Genomic DNA, 19,697 nt, shown 5'->3' with positions numbered 1-19,697 from the left:
TTAAATTACAAATCATTTTTTATTCAATCAGTAAGAATCAGCACTGGCTATTCTACAGCATCTGAACTGTGCAAGTCCCTGGATTAAAATATTACCAGCTGCTAAAAGTGATTTTTAAACAAAATGTCCCAAAGACAAACAACTGAACAGTTTGAAGCAGCCTTTTGAGATGCAGAAAAGGCATTGAGGAGGAGTTTTACCAAAAAAAAAAAAAAAAAAAGGAAAAAAAAAATTCCAGAACAACAAACATCAATATCTGGCATGATTTAAGGTGCTGTCTTTTAAAGGCATTACACAGTATCTCATAAATCCATTTGGTTTCTATAAAACGCAACTCTGTTATGCAGACTTTGCTAAGCTCTGCATCATGTAAAGGCACATTTCTGTTTCAGTGCTCTGTCCCAGAAGGACTTCAGCATAAATGACTTTCACGATCAGTTTCCACTAATCTGTGAAATCTGAAGGCATTGAGATGTATTAGCAGTCATTTCGAACCACAGAGTGCCACAGACAGAGAGAGTAATCTTATTTTGGCACAGAATCTTGACTCACATCAGTGCATAGGGCTGAAATGCTGCTAATGTTTCACAGACTTCCTCAAACCAGTTCCTGAAGCTAAGGCTGGAAAACGTACAAGTGTTTCCAGTGAAGCCTGGTTTCCTTCTGCCGGTCCAAAATGGAAAGCTTTTGAGTACATCATAATTTAAATTAATGCATCACTGCAATATTCTGTCTTGAAGCCCACAGAGTGCACTGCAACACAATCTAATTAAACCGAGTCTATTGTGAGCTGCTATCAGTATCAAGTACCAATAAACGCCACATTAAAGTCCAGCAGCGAGCAGACACTCTGGACTTTGATATTCTGGATGTTCTGTCCCACAGATTTAACGTAGCGATAATAGCAGCACAAATCACTTGCTTACTTTACAGGATCAGCAGACAGGCCTCAGACAGAAACAATATTAAGGCATTACAAATTTGTTAGCATTACTGTACACCTAAAAGCCCACACGCTCATTTTCTCAAAATGGGGGGGGGGGGGTTAGATCATTCATCATTTGTCTCAAGACAGTCTTGGCTATTACAACTGCTACTCAGCGACATGATTTTATTTGTATTGATGCGTACAGAAACACTCCTTTTGAAAGACGTTATATTAAATGCCATTTGATATTCACTTTAAAAGCAACGAGAGCGCGTTTGTCGGAAAATAACCGATTCTGTAAATGGTATATTTCTACGAGACGAGCTTTCTCAGAGACTCTGTCCAAACATTCTGGTTTCATAAAGACAAATGTAAACCTAACCCTGGACTTGTGATCGATGAAACCTTCAAACACTGCATTAGCAAAGAGTAGCAGTTAACCAAGTGAAAAGGAGTAAAAATGAGTTTTCTCATTCTTGATAGTTGGTTACGTCTGCTCTAGTGATGACAATCCTGTCAGGATAGGAGATCTAGGAGACATTTCCTGTCAGGTTCAGTCCACTCTTGCACTGACTGGGTGCTCAAAAATCACCCAGAGTTTGTGGGACTTTTTTGGCGTCACCTGCTCTGTGAGATTCAGCGAATTTTTCAGGCCTGTCAAAAACTGTCACTGTGTTCCATCATGCTCGTCAAACAAGTCGCACAGATTTGGCCCTGTGCAACCTACAGCTGTCATCCTAGGACATGGGAGTGTCAGTGTTGTGTTCTGCTTGGACAGCTGTGCAACACTGACATAGTATAATTAAAAGCACTGCTGTTGGGGAACGTGAATATTTTTGGTTTAGAGATCTTATCCTACTGCCCACGCATTCCACATAACCATTGTATTTGTGTGCATTAGATTTTGGTTTAAATGCAACAAGTGTGTTAAACTATTAAATTACTTGCAACACTACATCCCAAATCTAAAAATTGCAGCACTGGAATAAGTGCAGTAGTTTCAAGCCACACGCTGTAGAACTTGAACACAAACCCGCTTGATAACTAAACACAAGAAAAAAAAATTACTAGTGTATAATTTTTCCTTTATTCAGAGTTCAACAGCTGCTGGTAAGTCAGATGAGGCAGCAGGGCGATGATGGCTCTTTCATGGGCGAAGTGTTTATATACAGATGGGGGAAAAAAGACGAGGAAGAGTTTTTAAATCTTCCAACCAAAGATGTGCTGGTTCAGGATCGGAAAACATGCACTGCCCGGACCACATACTGTCTGCAGATGGGGCATTCGCTCATGCGCTTTCCGCACTTTGTGCATGTGACCATGTGTCCACATTCCAGAAGCACACAGTCGATTGGCGAGTCCATACAGATCTTACAAAGGTTTTCTTCCATGGTGCGGCCTAAATTCGCTGTAGAATCTGTATGGAACACACGAGAGGATACAGGAAAAATAAAAAGACTGGAAAAATATTTACAATGACTGCATAAACATTATGGTGTGTTATATAGGATGGATCAGCTGACAGCTTTCATCAGTAATTTCATCTGCTTGTTTAGCTATGCCCTTAACATTGCAAAACCAAATTTGTTTTCTCTACTGTAGCTCATGCTTTTTCTTCATGTTCCAGATGTTTGGTTTTCATACCAAATATGGGAAAAAAAATCAAAAAGGAAAACATGGAATATAATAAGAATCAGGAAATCCCTAAAGGTAACCATTGTTACAGGTGAAACTTAAGAGGAGGGGTATCCAGTTAAAAATCCCTTGTTTCAAAAGTTCTCAACATAACAGTTTCTAACACTACACTTTGATTCACACTGGTGTTGCGACACGTTACCAATTTTAACTATTGCTACAGACTCTGAACAGAGGAGACATTTGTTTCGAAGTAGAGAATAAACTTGTACTTCTCCGATGAATCGTTTTTAAACATTGTTCCAGTTCATTTAAAATAAAAAAATCTATGGAATCACATCACATCACTAATATCAGACCAGAGAGGCTAAATCTGAGAAAACTCTTTCCTTTCTTAATAGGCTGCCTTCAGCTAAATAAAGTTCGATAAATACATGTGATCAGATAAGCTGCAACAGAGGATCTGCTTGAAATCTGCTCAGTCACAATGTATTGTATTTCGAAAACTGGAGTTGCTGTAATATGTAAAAAGTGTTTCTCTCTTAGGGCCTCTGCATGCTCTTGCGACAAGGCTTTCGCAGATAGCTTTTCACAGACAGTTGTAATTTATCGTTGAGCGGGGAGTAATAGGCGTGCGCGATGTTATTCACCGCCACAACGCAAGGGGGTGCGAAGTCGTGAAATCGCTAGGAGTAGTTGGTGGGTGTGGTTAGTGGAGTATTTATCCTCCGGTTACTTATAATGACTAGAACTGGAGTCGTATAGATGTATGTACTTCCTCACTTCCTCGATCAACCGCTCTTCATGCTGCTCCATCTTCGCTCGTGTTTTTAAAAATGGCGGTCGTGAAAACAAGCCAAACCGGGAAAGTACGGAAGCGGAAGTGCGTGTGCAGCGGATGTAGAGTGGACCAATCAGAGCCCTCTTGTCTGCGAGGCTTCTGCGGTGGTCACAATTTTTGGGAGGTGCGCGCAGAGCGTCTGCGAAGGGGGGGGGCTACGCAGACGCCATCTGCGACGCCATCTGCGAGGACTGCGTTGTCAGCATAAATTGGCCTTTACACTGACTGGTTCTATTGCAATATTTTTCAGTTTCTTGGTTCAATCTGCTTATATACTTCGACCCTGAGGATAGAGCCTAGATAAATTTAAGAACCAATTATCCATAGTTTTTCCAAAATGTTTTTTTTAAATTAAAAAAAATTTCTGTACTTGTCCATTTCTTGGAAATGAGCATCTTATTTTTACAGACCTGTGCCAGAACCCTGCACATGTTACAAAATATATTTAGTAAAAATCAACAAAAGGTGCATCCTAAAAGACAGAAAGGAATCATGACCATCATTACAAAAAGCATAAATGTTTCATCACGGCCTAAATTCTGACTTCTACTAGATCTTTAAATCACTAGCCAAATAAACCTGGGATAATCAAGGGACTCAAACATTTTTAACTACGGATCATTCAAATTAAGTGCTTCGTCTCCATCACTGGCATTAGAAACTAAGAGAGGAAAAGTAGAGCCTATCAGGCACGGTATAGGCAACGATGTACTTAAAAACAGTCTAACTAACTAAATGACCTGCGTAGCCAAGACTTTTTTTTTTTCCCCATTTCCATGTCATACAAGAGTTACAAAAAGAAAAATTAGATGAGTTTCATCTTTCATTTGTCAGTGCATGTGTTTATATAATCTTATACAAGACTCACCATGCTTCGTTTATACAGTATTACCAGTGTGTTGTGTCCAAGCTCAAATATATTACTTTACCTACAACAAATATGGACTCTATAACCTCCCTGTACTTGTTTAACCTTCAACACCATCACTGATGTGTCATGGGTACATGTATACATCTCTCACCTAGGTTTTGTAGATCCTTCTGGTCATGATAGAGGCGTGTGACTCGCTCCATCAGTTCCCATTTTTCACAACAGCCCTTGTAGTTGACGAAGTTCCTGGCCAAGATTTCCTTTAACTGACGTACACTCAGAGCTTCAATATCCTCCACTGAGGAAATGTCTGAGAGAGATGCCCGCCGACCCGAGGGCAATGCCTCATCAGAGTCTGAGGACTAAGAGGGAGAAAGAAGCACAGCAGGAAACGCATGAAACTGAAAATAAGTGAAAGAAAAATAAATAAATACAATAAAATAAAAAAAAAAGTGGGTTTGTTTTGGGGAAAAGTAAAGACGGGTCTTAAAAGTGGAAACCCATTTAAGGATTTATTCTGGAACAAATATGACGACTCTTGTAACCTAGTTAACAACTTCCTGTAACTCAAACACAAAAAGTTGCAAAAAGCTACACAAGATTAGTGAGATAAATGACCTGCCTGTCAGTCAATGTGACACATTATCGCTTATGTTCTCACATTCCCCTGTTTGCATTGGAACAACTGAATTAAAAAAAAAAAGGGGGGGGTTTTGGATTCATTTTTCTGGTCATGCTGAATAAAATGGGTACAACAGTGAAAAGCTATTTCTGTTTCAGGTCTTCAAAAGCCACGCTGTAAATAATTTGAAGATTTGGTACCTACCTGGGAAATTGAGTAAACTGATTTTTCTTCACTTGTAAATTCTTCTATCAGGGACTACAGTATCATACCTCTTTCTCCTCAGTTGACATACACAGGAATTTAAATACCATCTATATTTACCCTGGATGTACAACCCCAATTCCAGAAAAGTTGGGACGCCGTGTAAAATGTAAACAAAAACAGAAAGCAACGAGTTGCAAATCATGGAAACATTTTCATTAAAAAAAAAAAAAAAAGCATGCTCATTTGAATTTGATGTCAGCAACATGTTTCAAAAAAAGATGGGATGGGGGCATGTTTACCACTGTGCAGCATCACCTCTACTTTTAACAACACTCTGTAAACGTTTGGGAACTGAAGAGACCAATTGCTGGAGTTTTGAAAGAGAAAATGGTGTCCCATTCTTGCCCGATATATAAATTTCAGCTGCTCAACAGTTCGGGATCTCCTTCGTCGTATTTCGTGCTTCATAATGTGGCAAATGTTTTAAATGGGAGACAGGTCTGGACTGCAGGCAGGCCAGTTTAGCACCTGGACTCTTACGACAGAGCCACACAGTTTTAATATGTGCAGAAAGCGGTTTGGCACGGTCTTGATGAAATAAGCAAGGTCTTCCTTGAAAAAGACATCATCTGCATGGCAGCATGTTGCTCCAAAACCTTTACATCTCATTCAGCATTAAATGATGCCATCCCAGATGTGCAATCTACCCATACCATGTGCACTAATGCACCCCATACCATCACAGAGGCTGGATTTTGAACTGTGCACTGATAAGCCAGACGGGCCCTCTACTCTCTACCTCGGAGGAGGCGGCGTCCATGCTTTCCAAAAACAATTAAAAATAATCAGATCAAAAACAGTTTTCCACTTTGCCTCAGTCCAGCATAAATGAGCTCGAGCCCAGAAAAGACAGCAATGTTTCTGGATATTGTTACCTCCACCAACTTTGTTGGAGGTCATGTTTTCGCCTCTGTTTGTTTGTCTGTTCCCAGTATAACTCAAAGTAGTGAATGGATTTTGATGAAAATTTGAGGAAAGGTGGGCCATGGACCCACCTGCAGTTGATAAGATTTTGATACAAATCTGGATATGTATGTGGATCCAGGATTTTTTTTTTGTCTCTTCCCACTGTAACTCAAAGTAGTGAACAGATTTTGATGAAATCTGGTGTACAGCTTTAGTAATAGGTTCAAGTGATTGGATTCTGATGTTGATATGTGGCTTGACAGAGGTATGCACTCGTATGGTTTTAACTTTCATTTGCAGATGCAGTCACGATCTGTGTTCGTAGACGATGGTTTCTGGAAGTGCTCCTGAGCCCATGCAGCAATTTCCACTACAGAATCATGTCCGATTTAAATGCAGTGTTGCCTGAAGATCACAGGCATCCAGTGTTGATTTTCAGCCTTGTCTCTTGTATACAGAGATTCCTCCAGATTCTCTGAATCTTTTAATGATATCATGTACCATACCCATATTCTTTGCAATTTTACATTGAGCAAAATGTTATCCTTAAACTATCGCACTGTTTGCCCATGCAGTCTTTCACAGAACAGCGAACCCCTCCCCATCTTTACTTCTGGGAGGCTCAGCCTCAGGATGTTCTTTTTATACCCAATCATATTACTGACCCGTTGCCGGTTCTTCATCATCATCATCAACAACAACAACTTCTTTCTCAGTCTTTTTTGTTCCTGTCCCAACATTTTTGAAACATGTTGCTGGCATGAAATTCAAAATAAGCTTATTTATTCAAAAAAAAACCAAAAAAACCCTAATAATCTCACTTTCAACATTTGATATGCTGTCTCCATACCATTTTCAATAAAATATAGGGTTTCCATGATTTGCAAATCATCTCATCTCATCTCATTTCATTATCTGTAGCCGCTTTATCCTTCTACAGGGTTGCAGGCAAGCTGGAGCCTATCCCAGCTGACTACGGGCGAAAGGCGGGGTACACCCTGGACAAGTCGCCAGGTCATCACAGGGCATTTGCAAATCATATTCTATTTTTATTTAAATTTTATACAGCATCCCAACTTTTTTGGAAACAGGGTTGTAGATAAAGCACCCAAAACAGGAACCAACTAGCACTGTATTTATGAGCCTTAGGTTCAATTTTGATTCAGAATGGGATGCATTTTCAGGTCTATAATGTGTTAAAGAAGGTGGTAGCACAGATGCCATGTCTGCACATTGGTGTTAGCAACCCTGTGACCAAGCTGTTTGCTGGAAAAACTCCCTTCCACATATGATCAGGGTAAGAAAGCGGAATTTATTTGTGGCGACTCCAAGACATGCTTTTAGCGTCAATGTTTAGTCATGGGAAATGTAACCACTGAAAATTCAAGCTTTTAAAAAAAAAAAAAAAAGTGACATCACCGTTTTATCAGTTATGCAGTGACTGCCAACAGATGAGAAAGCCCACAGCCCCATGCAACCAAAACGCAACCACTTAAAGCAAGAGACACAGAACAAAAGAAGAAAAGCCAGAAAGTCCAGCCTTGTGCCATCATGCATAGCAGGACACACTTGAAGTTATTTACTTGATAAATAGCAAGGCCAGCTTCAAGCATGTTATGGCTAAACTGCAGATCTGATCCTTGTGTCCAAAACAACAACCTAGAGAGATATTTACTGAACCTCTGATTACGCCCTTGAGTTTATGATTAGAAGTCAATTTACAGTGGAACAGACAGGAACTCTTTCAGTTATTACAACTGCTACCAGTACTTTTTTTTTTTTGGGGGGGGGGGGGGGGGGGGGTAGTGTAATTTATGCTCCGGAATTAATCTCAACCTATAGACCTATCCTCTGACCACCAGGGATGGAAGAAATTCAGTGATCACATCAAGTTTCCACAGTAATGAACATCCATTTGTACGTGAGATATATGCAAACAGATGCTTATATTCAAGTAGGTCTCTCAAGCAAAGAAGGAAATCCCCCTGAAAACCACAGAGATCATAATCAAGGGCACTCAGCCTGATCATGTGTAAAACGGTGTTTTTGTTTTTTAAATAAATGGACAAAGTTAATACTTAGAAGGATTTTACAATGTTTAATATAAACAAATACTGTTGGGATTTTTAAATGAGGGTCACGATGACCGTCATTGAGGATATTTCTCTAGTTGAGTTTAATAGTACAACCTCATATAACCGAGTAATTATCAACTTCTGACATTGTTCAATTCGTGACTACGAGTTGGGATCTCTGAAAGCTCTGACTTGACAGGTCGTCAGCTTCTACAAGCGTTTTAGAGAATACATTTAAGACGCAACTGTGCGTGTGTCTATCAAACATTCCCTATCATTTTCTAGTACTGGATGTTCACTAAATAGTTTAGCTTTCTAACTACAAACTGAATACGATGATTCAGGCCAGGTAAACGGTGAAAAGATATATTCTTGTCCTTCTTTTAAGCATAATTTTGGCATTTATATGCTGCGCAATGAAGCATACTTGACTTATTTAAAAACTTATAAATTCAGTAAAAATATTTGTAAAACCATGTTGTAAGCAGAGGACATAAATAGCCGAGTTGCCCAAAGCTTCTACTCAGCCACATCACATACGTCACTTCCGTGGGAGGCCTGTCTTGTATCTTAATAAAAAACGACTTTTTCTAGAACCCTCTTTGGTCTCCGAAAATGAATGTTTGACGGTTGAAATCTCTGAACACTTTAACACAAGTTTACGAGTAAATCCGCAGGAGGGTCCCTTTAAAGGAACAGTCCACCGTATTTCCATAATGAAATATGCTCTTATCTGAATTGAGACGAGCTGCTCCGTACCTATCCGAGCTTTGCGCGACCTCCCAGTCAGTCAGACGCAGTCAGACGCGCTGTCACTCCTGTTAGCAATGTAGCTAGGCTCAGCATGGCCAACGGTATTTTTTGGGGCTGTAGTTAGATGCGACCAAACTCTTCCGCGTTTTTCCTGTTTACATAGGTTTATATGACCAGTGACATGAAACAAGTTCAGTTACACAAATTGAAACGTAGCGATTTTCTATGCTATGGAAAGTGCGCACTGTAATGACAGGCGTACTAACACCTTCTGCGCGCTTCGACAGCGCATTGATATCTGAGCTCCGTATCAATGCGCTGTCAAAGCGTGCAGAAGGTGTTAGTACGCCTGTCATTATAGTGCGCACTTTCCATAGCATAGAAAATCGCTACGTTTCAATTTGTGTAACTGAACTTTGTTTCATGTCACTGGTCATATAAACCTATGTAAACAGGAAAAACGCGGAAGAGTTTGGTCGCATCTAACTACAGCCCCAAAAAATACCGTTGGCCATGCTGAGCCTAGCTACATTGCTAACAGGAGTGACAGCGCGTCTGACTGACTGGGAGGTCGCGCAAAGCTCGGATAGGTACGGAGCAGCTCGTCTCAATTCAGAGAAGAGCATATTTCATTATGGAAATACGGTGGACTGTTCCTTTAAAGACTGGAGTCATGCGAGTTTCTCTAGCAACACTGCGCCTATAAACAGGTTGAAGTAATCTCATAATTACCCAATTCTGACATGACGCCACTCATATTTACATTCCTGTCTTTTTATATAATGTAGCGAGATACAAAAACAGGGCGAATTATCATTACGTAGGGATTTTTCCTCAACCCATTAGAGCATTCCATAGCAAAATTATATTTTTGTGTTACAGAAACTTAAAATATTTCCTTCATAAAGCTACCTTTGATTAATAAGTGCTGACTAAGAAGAAACATTTCCCTTTTGAACACTAGGTCTGAGGTCAGGAATGAAGATCAGGCTGAGTGAATAAATTATACAAATGAAAAAAGTAGAGCATGGTCCGAATCCACTAGCTAGGAACTAAATGAAGGAGAGGACATTTTAAATCTCTTAATTTTACCCCCCAATTTGGTTCCAAATTCACATCATTAAGCAGACGTGAAGAAAAAGCCATTCAAAAGATAAATTAGTTTAAACCGTTACTGGTTTTCTCAATGCTCCAGTGTGTCACTGCTCTTTTTCTTGTCCTCTTCTTCATTTCACACTCCTCGCTGTGTAGCAGCAACAAGGATATAAAACCTGCTATAAGGCTACCTGGCTTTCCTGTGCCCCCTGAAGCTCTGTCTCCTCAACATCAACTGGCTCCTCTGCCAGTGACTCAATCTAAAGGTCAAAAATCACAAAGCCATAAAAATCAGCCACAGGAAACTGCCAAGGACTCCAGTGTCATTTCTTTCCATTTTTAAATAGATGGGATAACATACATCGTTGCTTACATCAAATTGCACATGAAACAGCTTGGTAATTGCCAAGAAGAGCGGTCAAATATCCAACCTCAATTCTGCCAGAAGTTTGTTGAAGGCTACCAAAAGCATCTGGTCAAAGTGAAACTTGCAAAAGGGACATTTAACCAAATACTTGGTGTAATGTATATTTTGACCATGTATTGATTTCAGAAATCCCAAAATAAATTCAAAACACCTTTTGCCACAAAATTCTTGTTTTATTTCTAATATAAAAAGATGCATGTTGTTAAAAAAAAAAAAAAGTTAAATAATTTAAAGCTCAATTTTGCCATGATATTCATGTCCATGATGAGTGTAAACAAACTTCTGATTGCAGCTGTATTTCCTTTCAGAGTAGGAATTCAATGCTGAGAGGCTTGACTTGCTTCCATAAAATCCAACAACACTTACAACAGACCACTTTGCACAAATATGAACAGATGACTGGGCTACAGTAGCAAGTACATCAACGACTAGCAGAATTTATTCTTTAATGGCTGAAGGAGAAAGAGAGCCATATTTCCTTTACCATTTTACAGGAAAATAAATTAAAGTGAAACTTTTAGCATTAAAAAAATTAAAATCCCAATTTTGGTATTTAATAAATAACTCAAAGGCTAATAAAATGCTTGCCAAGATAAAACACCGTCCAGTTTGTATTTTTGATTTGCCAACTTGGTGGTCAAAATAACCTGTCAATAATTTACATTGCAAATTTAGAGCGCTTCTATTTGGGGGTGGGACAACCCTTCTCTTGCCTTTTTTTTTTTTTAAATATGAAGAGTTTGAAGCAGATAGAACCATGTACACATTAGATAGTTTCAAAGAACAGTGCTTCAAGGACAGTTCACTTTAAATTAACTATGATTACGATGTTACTACCACAAATAAAATCATATTGCCACCAATTTGGCCTACAAGTAGTTGTATATAAGTAATCAGGAGTGCTCTTACACCTTTTTTTTTTTTTGGTTTTGGCTGTTTACTTCCAAAACAGAACAGAGGAAAAAGCTGATGTAAAAATGAATTAATCAATCATTCATTCTTGTACATTATAAGTGGTCCAGGAATAACATAACATACCGGTTAATTAATTAATTAAATAAATAAATAAAAAAAACACAAACATAGGCCATTTAAACAAAATTTTTTTTCATAAGACGACATTTTAGGAAGGAAACCCAAATTAACTCGGGTATTGTGCTTTTAAAACTCTTTGATAGCCTTGAAATTATGTACAGTTCTCAGCGTAAATGAGTGCACCCCCTTTGAAAAGTAACATTTTAAACAATCTCTCAATGAACACAATTTCCAAAATGTTGACAAGACAAAGTTGAATATAACATCTGTTTAACTTATAATGGGAAAGTAAAGTTAATAATATAAACTTAGATTACACATTTTTCAGTTTTACTCAAATTAGGGTGGTGCAAAAATGAGTACACCCCACAACAAAAACTACTCCATCTAGTACTTTGTATGGCCTCCATGATTTTTAATGACAGCACCAAGTCTTCTAGGCATGGAATGAACAAGTTGGCGACATTTTGCAACATCAGTCTTTTTCCATTCTTCAACAATGACCTCTTTTAGTGACTGGATGCTGGAAGGAGAGTGATGCTCAACTTGTCTCTTCAGAATTCCCCAGAGGTGTTCGACTGGGTTCAGATCAGGAGACATACTTGGCCACTGAATCACTTTCACCCTGTTCTTCTTCAGAAATCCAACAGTGGCCTGAGATGTGTGTTTAGGATCATTGTCATGTTGGAAAAGTGCACGACGACCAAGGGCACGGAGTGATGGTAGCATCTTCTCTTTCAGTATAGAGCAATACATCTGTGAATTCATGATGCCATCAATGAAATGCAGCTCCCCGACACCAGCAGCCCCACATAAGGACACTACCACCACCATGTTTCACTGTAGGCACCAGGCATTTTTCTTTGTATTCCTCAGCTTTGCGACGCCATACAGTTTTGAAGCCATTAGTTCCAAAAACATTTATCTCGGTCTCATCACTCCAGAGTATAGAGTCCCAGTAGTCTTCATCTTTGTCAGCATGGGCCCTGGCAAACTCTAGGCGGGCTTTTTTGTGCCTGGGCTTTAGGAGAGGCTTCTTTCGTGGACAGCATCCATGCATGCCATTCCTCTGCAGTGTACGCCGTATTGTGTCACGGGAAATAGTCATCCCAGTTTGGCTTTCTACTTCTTTAGGTAACTGCAGTGAACTTGCATGCCAATTTTCTTCAACCCTTCTCATCAGAAGACGCTCCTGTCGAGGTGTTAACTTCCGTGGACGACCTGGACGTCTCTGTGAGATGGTTGCAGTTCCATCTTTCTTACATTCTTGTACCATTTTTACTACAGTATTCTGACTGATAAGTAAAGCTTTGCTGATCATCTTGTAGCCTTCACCTTTGCAGTGTAAAGAAATTATTTTCTTTGGGGAATTCTGAAGAGACAAGTTGAGCATCACTCTCCATCCAGCATCCAGCCACTAAAAAAAGAGGTCATTGTTGAAGAATGGAAAAAGACTGATGTTGCAAAATGTCGCCAACTTGTTCATTCCATGCCTAGAAGACTTGGTGCTGTCATTAAAAATCATGGAGGCCATACAAAGTACTAGATGGAGTAGTTTTTGTTGTGGGGTGTACTCATTTTTGCACCACCCTAATTTGAGTAAAACTGAAAAATGTGTAATCTAAGTTATATTATTAACCTTACTTTCCCATTATAAGTTAAACAGATGTTATATTCAACTTTGTCTTGTCAACATTTTGGAAATTGTTTGTGTTCATTGAGATATTGTTTAAAATGTTACTTTTCAAAGGGGGTGCACTCATTTACACTGAGCACTGTATATCTTAAAAAGGGAAATAGCCACTAACTCAGGAGACAGCCTGATGTGAAGGAAGTTCACGTGCAGCCTAAACCAGGCCACTACCCTCAACAAAGTTTCACATATTACACAATGTACACTGAGTGCAGAATTATTAGGCAAGTGAGTATTTTGACCACAACATCCTTTTAATGCATGTTGTCCCACTCCAAGCTGTTTAGACTTGAAAGCCTACTACCAATTAAGTATATCAGGTGCTGTGCATCTGTGTAATGAGAGGGGGTGTGGTCTAATGACATCAACACCCTATATCAGGTGTGCATAATTAGGCAACCTCTTTTCCTCTGGCAAAATGGGTCAGAAGAGAGATCTGACAGACTTTGAAAAGTATAAAATTGTGAGATGTCTTGCAGACGGATGCAGCACTCTTGAAATTGCGAAGATGTTGAAACGTGATCACCGAACAATCAAGCGTTTCATTGCAAATAGTCAACAGGGTCGAAAGAAGCGTGTGGGGGAAAAAAAAGGCGCAAAATAACTGCACATGATCTGCGGAAAATCAAGCGTGAAGCTAACAAGCAGCCATTAGCATCCAGTTCTGCCATATTCCAGAGTTGTAACATTCCTGGAGTGTCAAAGAGTACAAGGTGTGCAATACTGAGGGACATGGCCAAGGTAAGGAAGGCTGAAAAACGACCACCACTGAGTAAGGCACACAAGATAAAACGTCAAGACTGGGCCAAGAAATATCTTAAGACTGATTTTTCTAAGGTGCTGTGGTCTGATGAGATGAGAGTGACTCTTGATGGGCCAGATGGATGGGCCTGTGGCTGGATCAGTAATGGGCACAGAGCTCCACTCCGACTCGGACGCCAGCAAGGTGGAGGTGGAGTACTGCTATGGGCTGGTATCATCAAAGACGAGCTTGTTGGACCTTTTCGAGTTGAGGATGGACTCAAACTCAACTCCCAGACCTACTGCCAGTTCCTGGAAGAAACCTTCAAGCAGTGGTATAGGAAAAAGTCAGCATCTTTCAAGAAGAACATGATTTTCATGCAGGATAACGCTCCATCTCATGCGTCCAAATACTCCACTGCGTGGCTAGCCAGTAAAGGTCTGAAAGGTGAAAAAAATAATGACATGGCCCCCTTGTTCACCTGACCTAAACCCCATAGAGAACCTGTGGTCCATTATAAAACGTGAGGGCTACAAAGAGGGAAAACAGTACACCTCTCTGAACAGCGTCTGGGAGGCCGTGGTTGCTGCTGCACACAATGTTGGTCGTGAACAGATAAAGAAATTGACAGAATCTATGGATGGAAGGCTTTTGAGTGTCCTCATGAAGAAGGGTGGCTATATTGGTCACTGATTTGTTTTTGTTTTGTGTTTGAATGTCAGATATGTTTATTTGCAAATCTGAAGTTGTCATATCAGTGTACCTGGTGAAAATAAAAAAAGTGAAATGGCTACACATTTGGTTTTTATTAAGTTGCCTAATAATTCTGCACAGTGAAAGTTACCTGAACACATACATATTCTCCTAAAATGGCCAAAACTAAAAACACCCCACTCTAACTTCCATACATATTCAGCTTTGATATTTATGAGTCTTTTTGTTTGATTGAGAACATAGTTGTTGTTCAATAATAAAACTAATCCTCAAAAATACAACTTGCCTAATAATTCTGCACTCTGTGTACTTGTACCATGTTAACGATGGAATAGCTCAGAGTCAGCTCTTTTCACCAAATATTGGATTTTTCTTTCCCAGAACGTTCTCCAACATTTACCCATTTTCAGTTCCTAAATGCTAGCTAAAACAATGCTCCCAAATGCTTGAAAATTAATCAGTCAAAAGGTCCAGAGTAAATACAATAAAAGTATAACAATCTAACATTTTTTCTTTTGAAGGAGACTGTTCATACCAAAACATACAATACATCCATCCATTATCTACAGCACTCATCCGTCAGGGTTGCAGGAAAAACTGGAGCCAATCCCAGCTGACTGTGTGTGAGAGGCGGGGTATACCCTGGGCAGGTCGCCAAACTATTGCAGGGTTAACACAGTGGTGAACAACCAACCATTCACAATCACACTTTGGGGCAACTTAAAGGCTTGAACCCGGAACCGTCCTGCTGCAAGATCACAGTGCTAACCAGTGCACCACTGTGCCGCCAAATTCCTGTACGAATCTTTCTGAATGAGGAACTGCTGAAGGTTTATAGAAGCAAGAAAAGTGACAATAATAAAATAAATAACACCACAGCACATTTGAATTCTCCAGCGTGATTGGTCAGAAGGTGCTGATTAATTTTCTACAGTTGTAGAACAGTACTAGCCTAGTAAACTAGACCCACCCGCCTAGCGGCCAAAATATTTTTGCCTACGAGTGGGTCTAGCCTCGGACCATATCAACAACACACCCGGGCATCAAATCGTGCCCGCCAATCACAACGCAAGGTTTTTGTTTGGATTCTTTGGGCGGGCTTTTGCAGGAGTGACGACAAAGCTGTGCGACGCTGGAGAAAGCGCAACAGGAAAGATGGCTACGGCTATTGAACAGCGCTTGTTTGACTCCGCTTTGGAATCAGTTTTAGAAGAATTAGACTTGGAGTTTTCGTTGAAACATGAGCAGGAAGAGGCTCTCCGCTCATTCCTTTTCAAGAAGGACGTTTTCGCTGTTTTGCCAACTGGCGATGGCAAAAGTTTGATCTACCAGCTGGCTCCCCCACTGCTTTCTGTCACTCTGACTACGTCACAGTTGCGCTGATTGGTCAGAGCGCTGGCCTATACGCACAGAGACAGTTTGAAAGACAACGGGTTGATCCTACCCACACCCTTCGGAAATGTCTACGACCGAGACCAGACTAAATATTCACATTTAGTCTGGCTTGCCAGGCTAGAACAGTACAACTCAGGAGTAGTGGCAGGTGTAATTCAAATCACAAGTTTATATGAAGGTGCTCGTGTAAATGTGTTATCGTTTCCATACTAACAAATTACAGAGGAACTTGTAAGGTGGACGCTCCACATCAACATATATAAACAGTTTCACATGTTGAAGTTTTCTGTTAGATGATGTTCATTAAACATTGATAAAAGCTTTAACAGTTAGGAGTAAAGCTGCAATTTCAGGTTTTCTGACATGGAAGAGTCTTCGGCATGGAATTGCAATTTCTGTAACATGATAAATTGTGTCCATTTTGTCTTATTAACTTCAAGAGAGGAAAAGAAGAAAAAAGAAGAAAAAAAAGACCTTGGTGAGGGAACAGCTATTATGTCAGCAATACCAAAACTGACTTGTTTTTAATAGATGTTCCACAATATTAAATGTAACTGTAAACATGTATGATTGTAAACAAACAAACTTGTTAAAATGTTAGTGTTGGCAAATTGTTGGCTTTGGGAGATGATGTTACTGTACAATAATCAATTTCAGGGATTATTTTACTATAACAGCAGCACATGCCATTGCATTTTATTTTTTAAAATAACCTTCATAAATTTATCTCTCCCCCCCCCAAAAAAAAAAAAAACCCTGACTTGCTATATCGTAAACATTTTAAGATTTTATTAAAACTACACAGGGAGGACAGCAGTGAGGACCTCCTTTTCTCCTCACCTGCTCATCTCCTGCAGTCTGTGACTGAGAGGTCAGGTCTGTCATAACACCGCTTCCTGTAGAGGGTTGCTCAGTGACTGTGGTTGGTTCAGAGATCATTTCCTGCTCAGACAGAGATGTGCGAGTGTGCGTCTCACTTGGCGTGGATGCATCAGAGGTAGGGGTCTGCTGATTAAGGACCAGCTCCACAAGTTCTTCTTTCTCTCTGCACATTTGCGTAGGGACTTCATGCAAATGAAGGTAATCCCTCAAGTCCTTTACTTTTAGCTTCATCAACTCCGCCCGCTCGAACATGGTACCGTGGAAACGCTGACATGTGTGGCACAGCCGCGGACGAGGCTCTAACTGAGTGGAGCAGCGACTACAGTAATTCTTTTTGCAGTCTACACATACATGCTGTAATGAGGGAGGGGGAAGGAAAAAAAAGTGGTGGTCAGCTCTGAGTGATAGACAGGATATGCACATGGAAATACTCTGCAAGATGAATTTTACAAGGAAATGCATATGCAAAATGTATTGCTCGTGACTGATTTGGTAACCAGTAGAACGTGTTTAGCGTCTGGCTCCTCTCAGGTGTGAGCTGATCAATGGCAGGGACCCCCCCACACACACACACGGCAACCCCGTATTCTCTTGAACCATACCTCACACCTTCACTGCAAATTCAAACAACTCTGATCCTAACAAACTGCTATGTGTAAACTGTAAGGACAGTGTGCAGCACTTTTAGATTTCATGTTATTTTTAAGGGTCAGGATATTATCTGACTCATAATTTCACAGATGTTGATTGCGACAGTTGTGGAAATCCAGCATGAGACAATTCAGCATTCAAGCTGGTCTACTTCAAACAAAAATGATTTGATCTGTACTAAATAAAAACATCTTGCTATTTGGCTGCATGTCAAAAATGGCTGGGAGAGAGTACAGTGCTCTGTCCATTTCCTGTGCTCTTCATTTTGTAAATAAATCCTATTTTCCCATCAGATTATGAAGTGCTGATCTTTTCTCTAATGCGCCCAAGGAAATCCCAGAAGGGTTCCCAGGAAAGGCTGTGCTCTGATAAGTCATATGTTGAAAACAATGAGATTGGGTATATAATCAGATCATGGTTTCTTTATAGCGGATAATAAATATTCTATTTTTATATATAGTATATGAGTGATTCCACGCTTATGGGTACTGAAATGGGGACATGAACTTATTTTTAAAAATTCACCTAAAACCATTTCTTTTTTTACCATCAGGTCACAAAACATGTAATCTTTAATGAATGATATGTTAAAAGATAACTTTAATTTTCTGAGATGTAATAAAAACATATTTATATGCCAAAGTCAAGCCTATGAGTTCCAAAATGATGTCTGTTACATTACTTCTGTTACGATTGTCCATCTCGCGTCTGTTACAAATTAATTACAATCTAGCTATATACCATGTTAATCTTATTGAAAGAATGTGCATGTTTATTCTACTACACATGTTTATTAATTATATTTGCTAAAACATCACCTTCCTATGTTTCAAAAAGTAATTCTACATTGTTAAAATTGAGAATATATATGTCCACAACACTTCTGTTACGTTCTGACTTTGGCATATAAATATGTTTTTATTACATCTCAGAAAATTAAAGTTATCTTTTAACATATTCATTAAAGATTACGTTTTGTGACCTGATGGTAAAAAAAAAAAGAAATGGTTTTAGGTGAATTTTTAAAAATAAGTTCATGTCCCCATTTCAGTACCCATAAGCGTGGAATCACTCATATATTGCTGTCATTTATTTTAAAATTTAGTTTTACATCTGGAACACTTGGCTCCATTTCGTGGTGTTCATCAATCCGACGCCAGCATTGCAGTGTTTTCATGTTCTCAGTACCCTTCAAGTGTCTGAAACGGGTGTGTTATCCAATTGGGGAGATTCTTTGGGACAGTTACTTTGGTGGAAATTAACTAAAACAGCAAAAATGTTTCACCAATGATTCAAGTTGCTCAAGCAACTACTTATATTTGGCTAAACCGATCACAAGCACAGAAAGCCACTCTTACAAGATACCTACTACACCTCATTTACCTCAAAGTGCTTTGAGCTTACAACAGGAAAATATAATATATACGTTGGTTAAAACATTGAGATGCGGTTGTCTCATAGGAGACACAGCATATTACTGCCATGTCTTATTAGTGTTGTATCTCTACAAATGATTCCATCCCATAATAGTTGTTTTTCTGTCTCAGGACAGCGACCACATTCCAGGGATGAGAATTGTCCCGACACACAACTGAAGGGACACTTCTGATTTGGTGCGATAACTTCTATTTGATGCACACTAGTATGGGGAGCTACTAAAGCCAACACCCACCCAACAGTACAAAACGTGTGAAATACTTTACGCAGCACATATCATTAATAGCAGCATTTGTAAAAAGCATAAAACACTAAGGGCCTCTGCATGCTCTTGCAACAAGGCTTTCGCAGATAGCTTTTCGCAGACAGTTGTAATTTATCGTTGAGCGGGGAGTAATAGGCGTGCGCGATGTTATTCGCCGCCACAACGCAAGGGGGCGCCAAGTCGCGAAATCGCTAGGAGTAGTTGGTGGGTGTGGTTAGTGGAGTATTTATCCTCCGGTTACTTATAATGACTAGAACTGGAGTCGTATAGATGTACGTACTTCCTCACTTCCTCGATCAACCGCTCTTTGTGCTGCTCCATCTTCGCTCGTGTTTTTAAAAATGGCGGTCGTGAAAACAAACCAAACCGGGAAAGTAGGGAAGCGGAAGTGCGTGTACAGCGGATGTAGAGTGGACCAATCAGAGCCCTCTTGTCTGCGACGCTGTCTGCGAGGCTTCTGCGG

At 39.8% G+C, this 19,697-nt stretch overlaps 1 protein-coding gene across 5 annotated transcripts in view; it reads right to left on the bottom strand.

Moving 5' to 3' along the window:
• Nucleotides 1–19,697, bottom strand: part of rffl (ring finger and FYVE-like domain containing E3 ubiquitin protein ligase) — a 37,899-nt gene continuing 18,202 nt past the window's right edge. For 4 of the 5 annotated variants that reach the window (XM_060944104.1, XM_060944101.1, XM_060944102.1 and 1 more), the window contains exons 4-7: nucleotides 16,840–17,235; nucleotides 10,185–10,253; nucleotides 4,427–4,637; nucleotides 1–2,345 (exon numbers count right to left, since the gene is read on the bottom strand). In XM_060944104.1, the coding sequence (XP_060800087.1) occupies nucleotides 2,158–2,345; nucleotides 4,427–4,637; nucleotides 10,185–10,253; nucleotides 16,840–17,235 (864 nt within the window). In that variant the 3' untranslated portion in view covers nucleotides 1–2,157. The remainder of the gene's footprint in view (nucleotides 2,346–4,426; nucleotides 4,638–10,184; nucleotides 10,254–16,839; nucleotides 17,236–19,697) is intronic. The other variant, XM_060944105.1, reaches the window with a different exon arrangement.

The sequence above is a fragment of the Neoarius graeffei genome, chromosome 17, assembly GCF_027579695.1.
Source record: "Neoarius graeffei isolate fNeoGra1 chromosome 17, fNeoGra1.pri, whole genome shotgun sequence".
Taxonomy (NCBI): domain Eukaryota; kingdom Metazoa; phylum Chordata; class Actinopteri; order Siluriformes; family Ariidae; genus Neoarius; species Neoarius graeffei.
This window is presented reverse-complemented; position numbering and strand designations above follow the sequence as displayed.